The 22,661-nt window shown below is 39.7% G+C and overlaps 1 protein-coding gene across 1 annotated transcript in view; it reads right to left on the bottom strand.

Moving 5' to 3' along the window:
• The window catches only part of PAPSS1 (3'-phosphoadenosine 5'-phosphosulfate synthase 1), a 147,311-nt gene that overhangs the window by 55,718 nt on the left and 68,932 nt on the right, over positions 1-22,661 (bottom strand). The window contains exons 6-9 of the mRNA XM_049885571.1: positions 11,945-12,058; positions 9,683-9,794; positions 6,262-6,467; positions 5,365-5,500 (exon numbers count right to left, since the gene is read on the bottom strand). Of these exons, the coding sequence (XP_049741528.1) occupies positions 5,365-5,500; positions 6,262-6,467; positions 9,683-9,794; positions 11,945-12,058 (568 nt within the window). The remainder of the gene's footprint in view (positions 1-5,364; positions 5,501-6,261; positions 6,468-9,682; positions 9,795-11,944; positions 12,059-22,661) is intronic.

Below are 22,661 nucleotides of genomic sequence, written 5' to 3'. Positions count from 1 at the left end.
CCGACTCATAGCGACCCTATAGGACAGAGTAGAACTGCCCCACAGAGTTTCTGAGGAGCGCCTGGCGGATTCAAGCCGCCGACCCTTTGGTTAGCAGCCATAGCACTTAACTACTACGGCACCAGGGTTTCCCCACTCCCTTTAGGACTGTCATAAATCACAAGCCTTTCTTTTACTAAATTGCTTATGAGAAAAAACAAGGAATCAATAAAAGAGAGACAGGCCACCTGAGTATAAATATGAATATACTGTTAGAATCTTCCCAAACTGGTACTCTCATACCCCAACATATTAAAAAAAAAACTCATTGCCATCAAGTCGATTCCAGCTCATAGGGACCCTACAAGACAGAGTAGAACTGCCCCCATAGAGTTTCCAAGGAGTGCCTGGTGGGTTCCAACTGCCAAACTTTCAGTTAGCAGCCGTAGCTCTTAACCACTACGCCACCAGGGTTTCCCCAAAGCATGGCAACTATAAATTGTTTTACGCTTTCAAGACTAGAAATGGTCTCAAATTAAAGTAAAAATTAATGTTGAATATAAAGCTTTTTTGCTAACTGGGCTCTGTACTGGTTGCTCTCCATTTTCCTCCCACCCTCATTACCTGTTCTCTGCCCTGTCCTCTGTGTGTGTGTGTCTGTGTCTGTGTGTGCGCGGAGGGAAGGGGCTTCAGGATGGGAGACATTATCAGGAAACCAGAGGATGGAGGGAGAAAAGGTTTGGGGGAGTTCTCCCCATTAGCATCCTGCTTCAGTGCTGTGATTCTGGCTGTGCCCACGTTCCCCTCCAACTAGCTTCTGCCTAGCAGCCCCTCTTCACAGCTCTGGCTCCTACCTGGCTTCAGAAACACTGTTTCCGTCCCTTTTCCTTTCAGGGATGGTAATGGTCCTGTTGGTAGTCCATGAATACCTCAACATTCCTTGTGGATTCCCTTAACCCTGGCCACCCTCCTTTAAAGACTTTGTCCTATTATGTTCAGGGTCTCATCTGCACGTGCCTTCTGTTTCCTCCTGGGACCCTAACTAATAGATGCTCCCATCATTTATTAATCCCTTATTACAGTATCTCTAGCTCACTGCTATTTACAGTCAAGAAAGCCTAGCAACTTTAAAGACAAACTAAGCTTCTGCTTCAACTTTCTCACTCATCCTCAGTTATCCCTTCCAATTTTGCCTGAAATAGCCTTCTGATGTCCCTACTCATTCATTTAAATTATCGCTTGAAACACAACTCTACAAAGCTTTCTCAGATTTATTCAGCACTATACTACCATGTGTTTGGAAACCCTGGTGGTGTGGTGGTTAAGTGCTAATGCTGCTAACCAAAAAGTCAGCAGTTCAGATCCACCAGGCACTCCTTGGAAACTCTACAGAGCAGTTCTACTCTGACCTATAGGGTCACTATGAGTTGGAATCGACTCGACAGCAACGAGTTTGGTTTTCTGGTTTATACTACCACATACTAACTTAAAAAAATGTCACTTTTTCTCTTTGTAATCCAGTCAAACCAAAGAAACCAAACGCATTGCCATCCAGTCGATTATAACTCACTGCCACCCTACAGGACAAAGAACTGCCCCCATAAGGTTTCCGAGGAGCAGCTGGTGGATTCGAACTACCAACCTTTTGGTTAGCAGCTGAGCTCTTAACCACTGTGCCACCAGAGCTCCTGTAATCCAGAAGGATACCAACATTCTGTATATAATATATACTAACTGGCCCTTGCTTGGCTTAAGTGAAATTCAGTCTACCTTTCCAGGATATTAGTCAACCACCAGCAATTCAAACAATCTGACATTTTTTAACTGGCCCTTGCTTGGCTTAAGTGAAATTCAGTCTACCTTTCCAGGATATTAGTCAACCACCAGCAATTCAAACAATCTGACATCTGGAAATATATTACCTTGTAATACCTGAGGTGGGTATTAAAGGCGTCTTAATCCTTCCAGCTACAGAAAGGTCTAGAACAGGCAAAACTGATTATATTAATGTTGTACACAGGACAACACCCACATGGGATAAACAAAGTACTTCTTCTAAGATGAAAAGAGAGACGGAAGGAGGGGTGAGAAAAGGTGCCCTGGGTAAAAGAAAAAATAAGTATTTCCCATTTTCTCTCCCTTCAACTATGGCTTGGACATGTTAATAGATGACTTGTTATTGGCATCCTGGAAGAGTGAACAAGAACTACAAAGCATAATTCCTTGGTCTGTTGCTTATTAATCTAAAATGGAAAAGTAAATAAAGTAACACTCCAAGGATCTTTGTTTTCTGATGTAAGGCTAATAGCTAGCTGTCAGCTACCCTAAACAAAGTTGCAGTAACTCATTATGCAAAAGAATTTCCAAATGACTTAAAATGTTTGGCCCTCAAAGATGTAATATTAAAGTCTCCAATTATGAAATGATAATACTTGATAAGTGCCCTCAACAGTGCCAACAATTAATTTACTAGTATCAATTCCAGACAGGAATTCAAATTTCAGCAAAAAAAAATTAAATAAGGTGATCTCAGTAAGTTTACCACTAAACATGTTCCTTTTCACAAGAAAAAAAGAGAAGTTTACACAAAATAAACTGCCAGATCCTCTGGCTTCAAGTAGCAGAAAAAGCAACTAGAAGTGTCTTAAATAATTCAAATATGTATTATCTCTTTGAATAAGAAATCTGGAGACAGGCATGGTTCAGAAACTCTAGAGTACCAGGACACAGGTTGGCATAGTCGTGATTCTCATGGATATAAAATGGCTGCCGGAAATCCAAACATCGCATCCTCACATGACAGCATCTAAAGCAGTGTCTCAGTTATCTAGGGCTGTTTTTTTCTGGGTTTGTTATAACAGAAATAACATAAGTGGGTGGCTTTAACAAAGAGAAATTTATTTTCTCAGAGTTTAGGAGGCTAGAAATCAGAATTCAGGACACCAGTTCTTGGGGAAGGCTACGTCTCTCTGTCGGCTCTGGGGAAGGTCCTCGTCTCTTCAGCTTCTATTTCTTGGTTCCTTGGAGATTTCCCAAGTGGCATGACATCTATCTTCCCCCAACTGTGCTTCCTTGCTTAATCTGCTCTTTTTCTATCTTGAAAGAGATTGACTCAAGATACACCCTACACACTAATACTACCTCATTAACATAAAAATCCCATTCCCAAATGGGATTATAACCACAGGTATACCAAAATCAAACCAAACGCTTTCCATCGAGTCGATTCCGACTCATAGCAACCCTATACAGGACAGAGTAGAATTGCCCCATAGGGTTTCCGAGGAGCACCTGGTGGATTCGAACTGGCGGTCTTAACCACTATGCCACCGGGGTTTCTAAACCACAGGTAGAGGGGTTAGGATTTACAACACATATTTTGGGGAAGCACAATTCAATCCACAACAAGCAGTAAGGGAGGGGAGAGTGAGGAAAGATTTTTTTTGGGGGGAGGGGGTCACAGTCAATTTCTTATCAGGAAAGAAAATCTCTTTCCCTTACATTTTAATAGTCAAAACTGACTTACATGCTGATCCTTAAGTTACTCACTGACAAAAGAGAATAGGGGTACCATTATTGACTTATATCAATAATGCTTCATTCCCCTATGACTGGAATGTCAGCAAGAAAGAAGAAGAGAATCAGCTGTTATATAGTGTTTCCAAGTGTAGCATTCAGAGAAGTTCCTGCACAAGTAGTTTAAGACAATATTTGCTTTGAATTCAGAGAAAAGTAAAGTTCACCAGAGCGTCCTATGCTCAGATACCCTAAAGGGACCAAGGAGAAAATGTGAATAAATGATACAGGCTGGGTGGAAACTGTGGAGCCCTGAGGAATATGCGACCAATTAAAAGACCTCCTGTTCTTGACCCATTTTAAGCTTCTGTCACTCCAACTACTGGCAAACAACAACAGAGCTTAAGAAGAAACAGATACTCTTTCCCTTTCCCTAACCTTCACACAAATATGGACAGACTAGCTTCTGACTCACTCACGCAACAGAAATCCTGACATCTTAATCTCCACATGCCAGGTACTATTTAAATCGCCTTACAAATATTATCTCACTTATCTTTTTAAAATAAAATCCTATGCATTAGGTACTGTTATGGATTCAATTGTGTCCCCCCAAAATGTGTATCAACTTGGCTAGGCTGTGATTCCCAGTATTCCAAAAAGGCAACCACATCCACCTGATTTCTACACAGAATATATAAACGAGAGCAGCATTCCACTCATATAACACTCTCAAGACATTCTAAGATATAAAGCACACTGATACGAGTAAGCTATTCAAATAATTTCTGTCCTATAGTTTCATTTAGCTTTAATGTGAGAGCTTCATAATAAATAAAAGGACAATTTTTTATTAGCATCCGTCTTCTATACAGACACAACATAATTTTAAATAGAATTATACTAACATAACCAAAACTACACAGGTTGGATTATACTGACTACCTTTCCTTACACATTCCATTGCACATTTATCTTTTCTCACTGTGAGGTAGAAGACATAGCTTTACCCTAAATAAGGTGGCCTTTGTCCTTGGCTTCAAAGAAATAACCCTTGGACTAAATGTGGTACCTTGGTTTGGGACTTCTGGGCCACATCTGAAAACTGCTGCTAGCAAGTAGGGGCTGGCCAGACCAGAAAAGACTCACCTGGAAGGCTGATATCGACTAGCCTCAGGAGGCATGCGTTAGCCTAATCACACAGGACTGGCTGATAAAAACCCTGAACACGGAGGTTCATAGAGCTTCCTAGTTGGCAAGAACATCTGCTTAGGAGGACAGCATGTCTCTAGGGACATGGAAACTCTGCTTTGGGAATCCTCCCAGGCCTTACCCTAGGCATCTCTTTGTTTGTATCCTTTTTTGGCTATAATAAATCTGTAGTTTTAAGTAGTATACTCTCTGTGAGTCAGCAAATTATCAGACCAAAAAGGGGAAGTGGGAGCCAGCAGGTCAGAAAACAGGGGTGTCATGTGGATGTGGATGGTATCCTAAAGGGGTAGTAAGAAACCAGCCCTGAAATCTGTGGCCAGCAGGTCAGAAGGTTGGGGTGTCATGTAGACTTCCTACACTTGAGGCTGGCATCTGCCTATCTGGCAGTGTGAAGGACAATGTCTCTGGATCTAGGCGGCTAGGGTCAGAGAGAGAGAGAGAGAGAGTGATGTGGAGCTAGCAAAGAGGATGGAGAAGCAGGAACGTGAGGACTGGATCAATCCCTACATTTTGGGAATTGGATTCAATGCTGATCCTTACCATGCACTCATCATTCTGTTTTACGTTTCAGTAAGCATTAGAAAAATCTTCTGGAACTTTCCCATCAACCAGAGACTCCAAATAGTCTCGTATTGGATAATTAGGTCTGTGTCTTACCAGCATTCATATCTTTAAACTTCTGCTTTAGCTCAGTAGGAGTAAGACGATACTGATCGAGACCATCATTCCAATAAATACGGTCCAGTACTTGAAGATCTCCTCCAATCAGCCAATCTCCTTGTTCCATAACCATCTAATGGGAAGAAAACAATAATTTTTTAAACGCATAACCAAGATCAAAATAAGAACCTTTCTCTCATACAAGCTCAAAGCAGTTGTAGGCTACTAACATCTAGAAGTCAACGATAAATCTGCTTGACTATTACCAACTAAATGGGGATTGGAGATGCTCTAGAATGAAAACATATTTTGTAATTTCTTTAAAAACTTGAAACACTATTATATTTCCACATGAAAGGAGAACAAATCCAATGTGAATAATTATGACTTTTTAAGTAACAGAAACATTCTTTTTCACTGTCATATGCTGATTAACAGAATAATTTGTAAAATAAGACACTTTGGGGAGGCTAATTATATTTTATTGTTGCACACCAGAAACAATATTAAATGAAAAGCCCAGACTAGATGTGTGGCTCCCACACCAGCCTGGCCTCACAACCTGTTATAACCGCATGGTTCATGTCTGTTCCCAAAGCCACATTTTATACTCCAAGGGTATAAAGGCTGTGCCTGTCATGTCCATTAACCCTATGTTCCTGCACCTAGCTCAACGTCTGCTGGAGAGTGGATGTTTAAAAAATATATGTTGAGTAAATATCCACCTGGATCAAAATGGCAAGACCAGGTACTCGTCACATTAATCTACATCCCGGTCTCAATTCTGCAAAATAATAACAATTCCAATAGAACAGACAACACGCAGGAAAGGCCCACATTTCAGCGTAAAAATTATGACAAGTCAAGATCAAACACAACAGATTTGTCCAGGACCTTGATGTAGGGGTGGTTCTTGCATGTTGTTCCCCACTGTCTGGCACAGCGTTCCTCTTTCCTGTGCTCAAAAAACTCAGGGTTGCGAAGAATAGCCACACGTTGGCCCTCATACATCAGAGCAAATGCTGTACAGCCATCCAGCCTCTCTTTCTCTTCCTGGGTAGCTGTCAGAACTATAGGCACTGACAAGTTAATGACACCCCCTGCAGGGCATTAAAAAAAAAAGATAAAACACACAGCTTGCATTACCCAACAGGACTAACATCCACCTTTCACTTCAGTAGGCATTCTTCAAATAATGTGAGATTTATGGGTTCCAGTAACAGTGTTCAGTTGGCACCTGGCACAGAAACTCAGGAGAGAGAGCAAGCTATGAGCTCAGAGACTGAAAAACTCAAGAACTCAAAGTTAAAAAAAAAAAAGGCAAAAATTAACAGAACTAACCCTATGTATAGCAATATTTCTCACAGCAATTCATGAAACTGTCCTTTGGGAGAAAACCCGGTATGGAGTCTGCGTAGTGAGGAATTCTGCCTCGCCTACAGAGAGGCCCAAAGGGGCAGTGGTGGTTCAGTGGCAGAATTCTTCCCTTTCATGTGGGAGACCCAGGTTCGACTGCTGGCCGATGAACCTCAAGCCTAACCACCACCTGTCTGCCAGCGGAGGTCTGCGTGTTGCTATGATGCCGAATGGGTTTCAACAGAGCTTCCAGCCTGAAGACAGAATAGGAACAAAGACCTGGTGATCTTCTTCCAAAAACCAGCCAAAGAAAACCCTATGGGTCACAATGGTCCAATCCACAACAGATCACGGGGATGCAATAAGACTGTAATTGTAAATGCAGCCCTTCCCTGAGTTCTATGAGGCCTCCTAGGGAATTACCAAACCTGAGGGTGATCATGGGAACCCTCGAACTTATAACCAGCTGGCCTGACATGATGGTGGCTCTGGGAACCCCTGAACTTGCAGCTGTATCTAAAGTGAGGAGAATCTTGTGGGGACGGTGCCTTCAGACCGTGCAGCTTGGCAAACTCACTACAAAACCGCAGAAGTAAAAGAAAGTGTTTAAAAAAGAAAGACTCAGCTGTGAAGCCTAATGCCACAAAAGATACACTGAGCACCCCAATGAGTGAATAAGACACAGAACTCTGTCTCAGGGTCTTTTTGGGAAAAATTTAAACTCTTATTATTAACAGGATAACAAAGGTAACTATGCTATGAGTGACAAGTTGATTAAATATCTTTGAGTATACTTGGTATACTTGAGATAGGAAGACAAAGACACTCAATATGTTGTTTGTTTTTTTTGATACACTGACAATCTAACTGGTGTCAAGTGTCATGGTCTGAAATCGTGCTCTGAGTCACTTGACTTAAACCAAAATGTGTCTTCAGGGAAACCAAAGGCACGTTCTCAGTGCCCAACCCTTCAAGCTCTAAAAGGTTTCTTTTTTCTACTCATTATGCACAGGCTAGAAAAACAAAACGCACACTCTCAAATTCATATATGGATCCTATTAACATATCAAATAAACATCACACTGTTTTTGGGAAATCATGGCATGCCTTCTTTGGATGAACAATGTCAACAAAACCAAAGATAGCTGCTTTGCTGATTTAAAATTATCACTAGGTACAATTTAAAAATGAAAAATAGGTAGATTTGCACCAAACCCAAGATCAAATCATTACTAAGCAGACAGTAGGAGCCCTAGAGGCACAGCGATTAGTGCGCTCGGCTGCTAACCAGGTCAGCAGTTCAAACCCACCAGCAGCTCTGGTGGGAGAAGGATGTGGTCTGCTTCTATAAAGATTTACAGCCTTGGAAACCATATAGGGCAGTTCTACTCTGTCCTATACGGTTGCTATGAGTCAGAATTGACTTGACGGCCGTGGGCTTTTTTGTTTTTTTCTTTAAAGAAGTTAGTACATAAAGATTTTATCATCAGCTCCAATGAAAAATAAAGCCAAAAAGCGATATTTAACCCTTCTGCTCTTGTGATAAAGTCTCCTGAGGAGAATGACTAGGAACTGCATTTTCTAATATCTACTTCACTCCTCAGTTAAAAGAAGTCAAATTACAGAAGAATTTGGTACTGATTTAGTAGGATTTTGTGATATTGAAAAATATTTTCTTTTATTTAAGAAATTAATTTTACCAACAGTGTACAAAGAAAGGAGCCCTGGTGGCACAATGGTTAAGCACTCAGCTGCTAAAACAAAGGTCAGTGGTTAGAACCCACCAGCCACTCCGCAGGGGAAAAGACCTGGCAATCTGCTCCCATAAAGATTACAACCTTGGAAACCCTATAAGGTAGTTCTACTCTGTCCTACAAGGTTGCTATGAGTCGGAATGCACTTGACACACAACAACAACAAAGTACAAAGTTAAAGGTAACTACAATACTTTGGACAATTTCTTTGTCAATTATTAGCTTTCAAATGTTTTAAATGAACAGGAAGAATTCCTATTTCCCTTGTAATGGATTGAACTGTGTCCCCAAAAAATGTGTGTCAACTTGGTTAGGCTATGCGCGGTTGTCCTCCATTTTGTGATTTCCCTGTGTTATAGATCATAATCTCTGCCTGTGGTTAAAGAGGATTAGGGTGGGCTGCAGCACCCTTGCTCAGGCCACGTCCCTGGTCCAATGCAAAGGGACTTTCCCTGGGGTGTGGCTTGTACCACCTTTTATCTTACAAGAGATAAAAGGAAAGGGAAGCAAGCAGGGAGTGGGGGACCTCATACTACCAAGAAAGCAGCATCAGGAGCAGAGCGCATCCTTTAGACCTGAGGTTCCTGCGCCGAGATGCTCCCAGCCCAAGGAAGACTGATGACAAGGACCTTCCTCCAGAGCCAAAAGAGAGAAAAAGCCTTCCCCTGGAGCCGGCACCCTGAATTCAGACTTCTAGCTTACTGGACTGTGAGAGAATAAACTTCTCTTTGTTAAAACCATCCACTTGTGGTATTTCTGTTATAGCAGCACTAGATGACTAAGACATCATTTAACCACTTATTCCAGAATTCCTTAACCTGGACTCTACGACTCCGTATTAGAAGGCTCAAGTACAGCCCTCGTAAGGCTCACAGAGTGCTGAGAAGTGTAGCAAAATTCTGTATGCATGCAGGAAGAGGCTTTCCACAGTGATCAGGTGGATTTGGCAAGGGGAAACCGTATTTGCTTTTAAAATCCGTTTTCAACTCTAGCCCCCAAGTTTTCCCTGTAATAAATCACGATCAGGAAAACAAAAAAAATGGAATAAGATCCCACAGTTCATTTCTCAGTACTGACAGAACCAAGTCTTAAAACACTACCTCTATGAAGACGCTTCCACTACTTTTTACAAATAATGACAATTCCCTGCAACTATGTAATTTCTTATCCATACTCAACGTAGTATTAACTATAAATCATCTTACCATCCAGAAGACAATCAAAATGAAGGCACTGCAAGTACTCCCTCTCTCTCATAAAGCCGTTGAGAGGTGTTGCCCATCCTTCTGCCAAAACCTGTACCCATTGCATATCCACCTAGTAAATGAGAAAGTAAAGCAAAACTCTTTTTCGTATACTTACGAACAAAAACAATGACCCTTAAACGTTTAATTTTGAAGGCAACAGAGAAAAACATTTCAAGAATGATAACAATTTATACAAAGTCTAACAAAGAATAAGGGCTGTAGCCAAATAATTTCTCCTAATAAATTTAAATAACCTTAAGCTTCCAAGTATTTCAAATAAGGACAGCATCTCCTAAAGCCAGTGGTCCTGCAACTTTAATGTTGACCAAAATTCCCTGGAAAGCTTGTTAAAGTTTATTCCACTCCTAGAATTTCTAACTTAGACTGTTTGCTGTGGGGCCCAAGAATCTGCATTTCTAACAGGTTCCCAGGTGATGTTGCTGCTGTTGAATAGTCTGGGAGCCTTACTTTGATGACTCCTGTCCTAAACCAAAACAAAGGAGTCCCTAGCGCTGGAAAAGATTAACAAGCTCAGCTGCTAGCAAAGGCTGGAGGTTCAAGTCCGCACAGAGGCAGCTCAGAGGAAAGCCTGGTAATCGACATCTGACCAATCAGCCACTGAAAACCCTACGGAGCACAGTTCCACTCCGACACACACGGGTCACCCTGAGTCCAAGCCAACTAATGGCAAGTGGTGCTGGTAAAGCCAAACTAACTCCTAATACAAGAATTTACAAAAAGACGTCCTCAGCCATGGAAGGGTACCCTTCAGTTTACACAGACTGGATTATTTCATAATCTTTAAGATTTCTAGGGTATTTCTTCAGAATGTTAAAGAGTTACTTAACACGAGCTGGACATGCTTGTTTAACTGGCTATGTATGAGTGGCTCTCAAGTGAGATGAAGCAGCTGGCCAAGTGATGCGCTGTAAGGTACAGCTTAGCGTTTCTTCTCGAATTATGTCGGCCAATGTGTTCTATCACAAAATCATGTCAGGGCAAGGTTTTCCTCTTCTTTAATTTTTCACAGGGAAAACCACATTTGTGGACCAAATTTTCCCATTCTCAAGTTTTCCTCTAATTTTTTTTAAACCCTTGGCACTGGCCACCATTTGTCTCTACTGAATCCAATTTTAGAGGGTATCTGACAGGATTTTTTTTTAATTAATCACTTTTCATACTGCTGCACAAAGACGGTACACTCTTCCAGATGCTTTGCCAATTGGACAAGTTTGAGAACTACTATATTAAAGAAAAGCTCACATTTAGAAAACGCTACTGTTTTTTCTGTGTTCTGGAGTCCAGCTGGCCTGAATTCACATTCCATTCATTCACATTCTGTGTGTGTGTGTGTATTCATTCCACATAAAGTCAGCCAGTGACTTACAGGTAACTAATTATTCCTTTGCTTCTTGAGCTGCTCTGCTCTCCCACTCTTCCTCCTTGGCACGTCCCAGCATGTGCTGGCTTCTAGCCAGAGACCCAATCACACAAAAGCACATCAAAGTAATCCACTCCTATCAGGCACCTGAAATAACTACTGAAGTCTTTCTGCAAGCCCAGAAGTTTTGTTTTGTTTTTTTCCCCTTTTCTCCTTACTTTGAGGCTTGGCACCTCCCTAGGTGCTTTGGATTTTTACTATACTAAAAAGAAAGGTTGAGAAATTCAACTTATACACAGATTATACCTTAATCTATTTTTAAAGTATACCTCAATAACAACATTTAAAATTTTCTAAGACTGAAAATGGTAAATTATTGTTTCTACTGTTATGAAGTCTAGTGTAAGCAATTCTTTCCTGGAAATGATATCTAGTGATATCATTAAGATATACAACAGAATTATTCTTAAAAATACAAGAAGAAAGATTAAGGAGTTTGGCAGGGGATAAAGAAATATGTTTAAAAAAAAAAACATTCACTTTCATTATTACAGGTTAGGATTTCTTGAACTGTTAGAACCCATTCCTTCTGATAAATCTTTAAAAATCTCACACATCTTTATTTTTTGATATTTCAAAATAAATTATTATGACTAGGAGCAAATCAAAGCCACGGTAATTTTGGACTATGCTTTTACAAGATAAACATATTCCCCATTCCGGGAAATTACAATATACACCACAACACTCCTCCTCCCACCACCACCCCCGGCCTCACACACTGCTACAAATCACAGATTTTACAAACTAATGACCGCATGTCTGATTAGACCACTTACTTTATTAATTTTCAGTGCTGGTAATGTTTCTGCATCTGTTTTGGCCAAATGCAGTTTATTTTCCGGCACATACAGTTCTTTCACCTCATAAGATGCATCCACAGGTACAATGTCCTACACAACATCAAAAAGTAACAATTCAATGTTTGATTCAACAACCTGGAGCTCTTCAAAGGGTACCTTAACAAAGACAATCTACATCGCAAAATGAGACAGACAAAAAATCAAAAAAGCATAAACCAGGGGTTTGAATGTGGTATCTCCCCCCCACCCTCGCCATCAATTTTCTAAACGTCAGGCGGTCAATTCACAAGCAGGTAACATCCCACCCACCAGAAGAAATTAAGCCCAGTGTCCTATTATCTAATGGGAAAGAATAAAGCATAATTTTGCAAATTAGATGTACCTCAAATTAGTTAACAATAAAGAGAATTTGGAAATAAAAAAACCGACTCTAAACTAATTACCATTATCTTTGACATGTCATAAAACAATTTTAGTCCAGCTCTTCAAATGCATCTTTATCATTAGTGTCTTCACAGTCACTACAGCCACCTTTTAGTCATGCAATAGGGGTGCAGAATATGTCATCTTTATTTCCGCTGCCTGATTTGAGAAACATCACTTTCTGATCCCATAATGAAATGCAGTCTGGGAATTTTACCCGAGCTCCAAGTACTCATTCATATAATATTAGGACAATGCTTCTCCCCTTTTATCTTACAGGTATACATTTGTGATTACCCACAAAATAGCTCATTAAGTGATCTTTACAAGGCTTGTCCACAATACTTGTCATATCCCTAGGTATAATTACTAAATGTGTTTACTTTAGCTTTTTTTTTTCCAAACCAAAACTGTCAGATAACCTGTATAAGCATACAAAACTAGCACTCGCTGTGGACTTTATATATATATACACACACACATATGTATATATGTATGTCTTGCTTAAGCAATACTTCATTATTGAAAATAAATTCAAAATAAAGTATTATATATATGTATACATATGTCTTGCTCAAGCAATACTTAATTATTCAGAATAAAGTAATTCAAAATAAAATGTTAATGAAAGGGCCAGACTTTAAAGGCACTCCCTACTCCTTTTCTTGAAGGATAATTTTGGGAAGAAACTTCAATTCATATTTGGACTTACACCCTAGGTGACGCAAACTGTTACGCATTCCACTACTAGCTGAAAGGTTGGCGGTTCAAACCCACCCAGAGGCACCTTGGAAGACAGGAATAATGATCTGCTTCTGAAAGGTCACAGCCTTGAAAACCCTATGGAGCAGTTCTACTCTGCACATGTGGGGTCACCATGAGTTGGAATTGACTTGAGGGCAACTAACAATATCCTCAATAAAAGAAAAAGGCAGCATCAGATATGTATATCCAAGTGAGACAGTCTCATGAAAACTCTGCGTCTACCACCGAAGCAGGCCCTATGGGATCTGAAAATCTAGAAAGGATTATTTTCCTATATATCTTACAGACTCTGTTTCCTCAAAGATGGAAGAAACGAGACACAAGTTCAGCGTTAGTTAAATCGTGTCCCAAAATCAGGCTCCTCCTATTGGTAAATTTAAGGCCTCCGACCTCTCCCATGATAAACCAACCAAAACCCAAACCCATTGCCGTCAAGTTGATTCTGGCTCATGGTGACCCAGGTGTTACAAAGTAGAACTGCTCCATAGGGTTTTCTTGACTTTAATCTTTACAGAAGTAGATCGCCAGGCCTTTCTCCCATGGCGCTCCTGGGTGGGTTCAAACCACCAACTTTTTGGTTAATAGATGAGTACAAACTATTTGCGCCAGCGCCAGCCCAAGAATAAACAAGAATAGTAAAATAAAGAAAGAGGAAAAGAAAGGAAGTAACAAAGCCAAAGGACAAAAAAGAAATAACCACCACCTGGTACAACAGCAAGTTCAATTAGCTAAATTGCTTTTGGAGTACAGCTATGACCGGCAATTTCTGGAGGTTCTACAGCTCACAGGAGGGTGGAGAAGTGCATGTGTGAGGCCGAAACCCTGCACAGCACAATATTATCTTCCAGACCTTCTTATACTAGTAAGACTCCAGTAGGCACCCACAGCTGAAAGTTACTCATTTGCTTACTGAGGGGTGTTAAAAAAGATACTAGTGAAGGAAGAAAATTCCACCAGCTGCCTCTATGCTCTCTCTTTGCAGATACAAATACTGTACAGCCTTGTACTAACTGGGGCAGATTATTGTCAATGAACCCAAGCTAAAGAGGACATGTCTTAAATTTTGCCAAGGGAGTCAAATAAGTGGTAAGTAAACACACACAATTTATCCATAATACTAGATTCCATTATCCACCTGAAGAGGGTAACACACAAAAGAAAAAGGATTCTTCTTTAAAGACAGCAAGAGAAGTAGCTTAAGGTAGTTCATTCTGTGCCTCCACCTCCAGGAATAATTTTTAATAAATTTATTTTAAATTATAAAATAGCAAAGAGAATTTGGAAATGAGAAAAACAAATCACCCTACATATGATTTATGACTATCACTTTCGTATATTCCCTTCCAACCATTCTTTGTCTGTAGGCACATTAAGAGGGTAACTGGGAGTGTCAACAGTTTGTACAAAGCCTGTTACTTCATCAACTAGAAAATAAAAATTCAGAATCGACCTCTCCTGGAAGAACAGAGTGACATGCCTTAAGTGAACTGCACACACACTTTATATGTTCAATCAGCCTCTTGGATATGTACGGACACCAAAGATGCCTGGAGGCATACATAATCTTTGCAGTTGCAAAATAAAGAACTGAAATCCTCCCTAAGGAGGAAAAAGTCTAAAAGCAACTGAAATTACACAGTCAGGCATTAATTAGGACTTTGATGAGGAAGAACATGACACAGTTCCACAAAACAGACTTAAAATTTAAATACATTAATGACAAAACATTAAGGCCACAACATTTTCAAAACTGAAAAGACATGAGAAAACAAGGGTCTACAGTAGGTCAGCAATTTCTAATGTTCTTACCTTTAGTAGGAAGTAAGACAAGAGGCTTTTCACACCTAAGATCTGAGCTGAAATTCTAACAGGTTATGCTTGAACCTGTCTCTTACTCACTTGCTTAAAAAACAACAATAAAAAAAAAGTACTAACGTTGTTATGACAATTAAATGACTTAAGGTATCTGAATTGAGGTGGCTAACATTAACTGGGTACTTACTATAAAGCCAGGCACTGTTCTTATGAATTTCTTCATGCAATCCTACCTATGAAGGTAGAAGTTATTGCTACCCTCTTTTACAGGTAAGAAAACAGAGGCCCAGGAGAGGTTAATAACTTTCCCCAAGTTCCTGCTATACTGTCTCCCAAAGCACTTAACACCCAATAGTCAATAAATAAGAACTAACAATTACACTATACTTGGTATATGTCAGGCACTGTTCTAAGTTCTCTACATACATTAACTCAGAATCCTTGATACAAGTCTAAGGCAGGTTCTGTTATTATTTCCCATTTCACAGATGAAAGACTGAAGGCCAGAAAATCAGGCTAATTTTTCCAACCTCTTAAAGTTGGTAAGTGTTGGAGCTGGGATTCCAACCAACATGCCAACACTGTTCTTCTCCAAAAAAAACTTTACTAGCTCTCCCACGAAAACTAGGTTATACAATGTTGTGTCACACAAATCGTTCTTCTTAATTTATTTTCATGTTTTTATCAAGCATGTATAATTCCCAGTTTCCAGTCAGCATGTTATCTTTCTGTGTTGTTCACAAAGTTCTAACCAAAAGTGAAGAAACCAAACATTTCAGTTAGGCCTAAATCAGTGTTATTAAGGATAAGTGGGCAATTTCCAACCAATGTGTTCAAATCCTGCCACTGTGAATAATTTGAGAACCTCCATTTCCACCACTTTGGACCTCTCAGAACTGTGAAAGCCAGAATCTGCAGTCTGGAAAGAAATGGCACAGAGTTCAGGAAAGAAAAGAATCTCATTCTCAACTGTAGTGATTAAGAGCAACACTACCTAAAGCACTTTCTTTGACATCTCAAAAACCTATGTTATTGTAAAGATAGAATCTTTTGTTTTTTGGGGTGGGGTCTGGTCACTTGTCCCATCCCCCACATCTACTGTTTCTAACCATCAACAATCTTGGTTTCTTTTGAGAAGGAAAATCAAAGAAAAATATCTAGTAGAATGATTTTTGATCTCTATTGGACGCAACAGGATTTTTCCGTTGATTTCCCAAGACAGCATCATCAGGATCAGCTCACAAACACTGATGAACAGCAACAGTGTGCACTGCTGACTGCTCCACTCCACTCACATGGCTGGGTCTGTGATCCTTGCCTCCACTTGGGCTCACCACTCTCCAGGACCACCACAACACTGGAGATACACCCCAGTACATGAATCTACTCTCTCTAAAAAGAGGCTCAAAAAAGAACTAAGAAGGAGTGGCCAAGATGGTGGCTTAGTTAGATAAGCCATGCCGTCTGTCTACAGCAAAGACCAGAGAAACAAGTGAAACGGACACAGATGACAATCCTGGCACCCTGAACACCAAATAGAAGAATAAAGAATAGAATCAAACACCAACTAGAAGAAGAAACTGAAAGAACGCAGTGAAAGAGGAGTGATATGCAGTAGATATGCTCTGCCAGTCATCCCAGCTCAGCGTGGGCATCTTGAGAGGAAGCTAGTGGCAACCCCTGGAGAGGAGCACAGGAAGCCAACTTCACAGCATTCCCAATAAGAGAGAAACTATGTAGAAACACTCAGGGGGAAGCAAAGTAAGTGGAACCTGATCTGGATCTAAGAAGGAAAAGGACAGGAAGGAGGGAAAGTTCCAGAGATCCTGACAGCCACAGAGTAGGAAGGGAGCCAGGATCTGGAGTTAGGTATACTCGCGAGCACTCACCCGCCAGAGTCCCACCGCCACCATCCCCAACTTGGTGAGCGGCAGCAACCATCAACAGATGAACGGATAAATAAACTGTGGTACATACATGCAACAGAATACTATGCAGTGATAAAGAATAATGACGAATCCGCAAAACATCTCACAACATGGATGAATAAAAAGTCAAGAATAGGTTTATACACAGAAAGAAACATTCTTTGATGGCTACCAGGGATGCGAGGGGGCGGGACGAGAAGCACTAACTACACAGTACACAAGTGTTAAATCTGGTGAAGGGAAAGGCAATACACAATACAGGAGAAGTCAGCATAAGGTGGCCAAGGCAAAGGAAGACGTCACCAAGAGGTTAGCAAAAATAAGGGGCAAGTACGTTAAATGCTGAAACATATACAATCCTCCAACAACAGTAATAACAAACAATAATTTGTGAGCAGGTATAAGGGTAATATGTATCTAAATAGGTGAGGGCGGTCACACGGGAGTATACCCACATATATATATATAGGTATGGTTGTGGATATTTCTACATACGTGTGTGAAAATGTTGCATGTATACTCATATATGTAATAGAGCATAAGGGGGCATAGTTATAGAAACTACTTAGACATCAGGGCTGAAATATTGGACTTGAAGCCTAAGGGCCATAGTCTTAGGGAATATCTAAACACAGTTCATAAATATAATGTTTTACATCCTAGTCAAGTGAGTAGCATCTGGGATTGTAAAAGCTTGTGAGTGGCCATCTGAGAAGTACCTATTGGTCTCTTCCCACTTACAGCAAATGAGAATAAAGAAAACCAAAGACTCAAGGAAACAATTATTCCAAAGGACTAATGGCTCACATGAACCACAGCCTCCTCTAACCTGAAACCAGAAGAAATAGATGATGCCTGGCTACCACTATCGACCACTCTGACCAGGACCACAATAATCCAAACCCAGCGCCGTCGAGTCGATTCTGACTGATAGCGGCCCTATAGGACAGAGTAGAACTGCCCCATAGAGTTTCCAAGGAGCACCTGGCGGATTCGAACTGCCGACCCTTTTGGTCAGTGGTCATAGCACTTAACCACTATGCCACCAGGGTTCCAATTAGAATGTGTAAAAAATGTAGACCAAAAATCAAATTCATTAAAAAAAAAAAGACCAGACTTAACTGATCTGAAAGAGACTAGAGAAATCTCCAAGACTACTGCCCTAAGACAACCCTCCAACTTGAAACTCAAGACCCTTCAGAGGCCACCTTTCAGCCAAATAATCAGTGGGACTACAAAATAAAAAATAACAGCCGTGAAGAATGTGCTCCTTGGAACAATCAACTATACAACACCAGAAGAGCAACATTTTCCCAAAGCCAAAGATGAAAAAGCAGAGAGGGACAGGGAAACTGGATGAATGGCAACAGAGAACCCAGGGAAGAAATGGAAAAGCTGCTGACACATTTCAGGGCTTGCAACCAATGTCACAGAACAATTTGTGTATGAGTTATTGATTGGAAAACTAATTTGCTATGTAAACTTTCACCTAAAGCACAATAAAATGTTCAAAGAAAAAAACAAGAACTAAGAACTAAGAAAAGTCCCCATAGATAATGTCTGGAGTTTCCTTCCAACCACACCCTAAACTGTAAAACAAATGTACAAATAGTTTGTGAACAAATCTAAACATTTCTAGGATAATTTGTTTGAAATGGAAAGGGTAGTACCTATACTACGAGCCCATTCTGTAGATTAGGGTTTGTACATTAATAACAGGTCTGTGGGTGGTGCTAATGGTTTGTACTAAGATGGTAACCGAAAAGTTGGAGGTTCAAACCCATCCAGCAACATCATGGAAGAAAAGGCGTGGCTATCTGCTTCCCTACAGAGCAGTTCTACTCTGTAATACACGGAGTCTCCACGAGTAGAAATTAACTCGATGGCATGAAACAACACTAATAACAGTCATAGTTTTAGCATGAATGCCATGTTAATAATGTGCTGCCATATTGCTTTGCATGTATGCACAAAGAAGCATACAGTCACTTCCTTTTCCAAAAAAGAGGAATTTTTTCCTTATTTTTGAGTCAAAATAATTTTTTCATGACAAGCATTTCATAAAATTTTTCCTGTTTTAAAATTCACATCCAGAAATATTTTTAAATGCATTGTAGCCTCAAAACTTACATGCAAAATATTTCTGATGCCTAACTAGCGCCAAAATAAAGTTCAAAAGGTTGCTACTGTTTTTCTCTTCCAAAAAGATACATAAAGTGAATATATCTGGAATCAACACAAACATAACAGCATGAATCAAAAGGGAAACATGGGCATTTTTTACTTGGGAGAAGTGACCTCTATGTAGATTCCAAGAATACAAGAATTTTAAAAACACAGACATAGCCATTTTCTAGCACATTCCAGTGACACATCTCCTCAGTTTCCAAAACCACTATTAAACCTGTAAAAGGAGCAAAAGCACCTCAAAGTAAGATGAGATACCCGAACAATAGAATGTGATGTTCCAGCCACGTAAGCTCTCCGTTTTTGGGGGATTCATTACGATGTCCAGAATCCACAGCCAGCTATTATTACAAACAATATGCTCTTTTTCAACTTTACACACAAAATCCTTACTTCAGGAAGTTTCCTTTAAAACAAAAACGGATCACAGGCCAGGCTAGGAGCAGACCTTTCCATACATAAATGCCATATCTTACCTAAAGACCTCACCTCCAATCTTATTCATTTCAGTTACCAGTACTTAAGGGCAAAGGGGATACAGGGGGAGTTCCTGGGAGCCCTCCTGAACAGCAGGTTAGTAATGCATTTCACACTACCATTAATGAGGTGCGAATTGTATAACCTGTTGCTGTTGTTGTTAGGTGCCATTGAGTGGGTTCTGATTCGTTGTGACCCTACGTACAACAGAATGAAACACTGCACAGTCTTGCGCCATTCTCACAATCGCTCTTATGCTTGAGCCTACTGCTGCAGCACCGTGTCAATCCATCTTGTTAAGGGTCTTCCTCTTTTACATTGGCCCTGCACTTTACCAAGCATGATGTCCCTCTCCAGGGACTGATCCCTCCTGATAACATGTCCAAAGTATGTGAGGCATAGTCTCGCCATCCTTGCTTCTAAGGAGCATTCTGGTTGTACTTCTTCTAAGACAGATTTGTTCGTTCTTTTGTCAGTTCATGGTATATTCAACATTCTTCACCAACACCACAATTCAAAGGCGTCAATTTTTCTTCGGTCTTCCTTATTCATTGTTCAGCTTTCACATGCACAGGAGGTGACTGAAAACACCACGGCTTGGGTCAGGCGCACCTTAGTCTTCAAAGTGACATCTTATAGAGGTCTTTTGCAGCCAATTTGCCCAATGCAATGTGTCTTTTGATTTCTTGACTGCTGCTTCCACACATGTTGATTGTGGATCCAAGTAAAATGAAATCCTTGACAACTTCAATCTTTTCTCCATTTATCATGATGTTGCTTATTGATCCAGTTGTGAAGATTTTTTTTTCTTCATGTTGAGGTATAATCCATACTGAAGGCTGTGGTCTTTGATCTTCATCAGTAAGTGCTTCAAGTCCTCTTCACTTTCAGCAAGCAAGGTTGTATCATCTGCATAACACTGGTTGTTAATGAGTCTTCCTCCAATCCTGATGCCCCATTCTTCATATACCCTAGCTTCAATACTTAAATATTATAAATTTTTAAATATTAAGTTAACGTCTCAAATGTAACACAAGTACCCAAATTTTTTTGCTCGACTAAATACAAATTGATTACCTGAGATATGCTGAATCCATGTCCTTGTTCAACCACAATTGTTTGTTTTTATCTAGAAACCAATAAGCAGGACAAACAACACTCACCACCTGAAAATAGTAGCTCTTGGCTTCTCATTTTAATCTTTCTAACCAACTCAGAACATGTTAATAAACATAGTGAACCCACATTTTAAGTTTTTCCTTCAAGTATTTTCTGCACTTTTTTCTTGAGCCAAATCTGCTCAAAAGATTTGAAACACTAGGGCTCATTCATATTTTTATGTAACTATTAAATTTCTATTATCTAAACTACATGCATCCAAAGCATAAACACCAAATGACATTCTGGCAACACTTTAAAACTGAGCTGCAAAGTCTGGCTTTTATGTGCAGTATAAAATCCATTTTGAGCACTAAACCATCATTTCATAAAAATATAAACCTTTAAATAATTTATAGCACTAGTAAATCTAGGGGTCCTGGTAGATTTAAAAACAGTATTTAAAATATCACTTTAGATTAAAACCAGCAGCAAGAAGCCTACTTCCTTATGTCATAACATACCAAGTCAAAAAGCAATACTAGCAGGCCATCTAGTGACCATTTTGAGGGTTAGAAAACAAAAAATTAAATCCTAAAGTGTTCAGTATTTGGTAGCTTCTTCTACTTTCTTGAATAAATACATGCCAAAAGAAGCATATTAAAAAAAAAAGAAAGAAAAAAAAAATGAAGATGCTTTGAGAAACTTAAGTCTTTAGAAGAATGACCACATTACCTATCTCTATTACAATACATAGGCCAGATCTAAAAAAAAAAAAGAAATTTTTTTTTTTTTTTAAATCTCAAGAGAAATAAAATAATCCAGAGATGACAGAGGATGACATTATGCTAAAGTACCCACGGTAACCAAAGTACTCATCATCCTAAAATACGCACCATACATTACACTAAAAACTTACTTTTCCTAGATTGGAAAATAAATGCCATATTTTACTAAGGGACATTAAAGACCTGAATTGTACACGCAGAAATTGTTGAGTTGTTTTGTTATGTATATTTCACTAGAAAAAAATAAGAAATATGAAAGAAACAAGTCCAGGTAGAGTTTGTTTCACAAGAAATGTAATGGCAAGCATAGGGAAGAAGAAAACTCCATGTACTACTGTTATTTCCATGGAGACAGCACTTCTCAGTCTCCTGAAGGTCCCAGGTCATACTACACTCCTCTGCCTAATAAATGGTCTAACAAAACTGACCCTGAAAAGGAAGAGATAAAATGCACTTAATCTTGTTTTGACTATTTCAGAGATAAAATTTTCATTCTACAGGGTGCAATAGCCCAAGAGTCACTCGTTTACCACTTAGATCTGGGTTTTGGAACCTAAGATAATCATTACTCAGATTAGATAACAGACAAACACTTCTCTCACTTCGTACTACATAAGGCAAACGTTTCATACTAAATGTGGACAGGCATGAGGAAGTTCATTTCTTCACATAGTACATATTCTTCCCAACCCAGACGGCGCTGCTTTTGATCACCTCTGAATTACTTGAAAAGTATTACAAAAATACCAAATCTTTATAAAGTCAACGAAATGTCCATTCCTTCCAGTTTTTTAATCACCACACTTAGGAAACAAACTGGTAAAGCAAGGTGAGAAGGGAGTCAGAGAAAAGATTCAGAGTTCAGAAATTACTAGAAATGGAAAGAATCTAGGTATTAGGAAAGGCAGCACAGTAGAAAGGCAAGAACATGGGATGCAGAAAGAGGCCGATGTTCAAACCCTGACTCTACCACCAACTGAATTATTTTCAAACTTCACTTCCCTGAACCTGTTTCCTCATCAGTAAATGCAAGATAGTTATAACCACTTATCAGAGTTTTAACATGAATTAAATGTAATAATGCTATTAAAGGCACCTGACAGAGGGCCTAGCATACAGTAAGAATTCAACTAACAGGAGTTAATATTGCTGGCTTCCATCTCCGCTGCTGACATTCTCTTTCAGGCACTTTATATTAAAAAAAAAAAACAC

This window comes from Elephas maximus, chromosome 5 (assembly GCF_024166365.1).
Source record: "Elephas maximus indicus isolate mEleMax1 chromosome 5, mEleMax1 primary haplotype, whole genome shotgun sequence".
Classification (NCBI taxonomy): domain Eukaryota; kingdom Metazoa; phylum Chordata; class Mammalia; order Proboscidea; family Elephantidae; genus Elephas; species Elephas maximus.
This window is presented reverse-complemented; position numbering and strand designations above follow the sequence as displayed.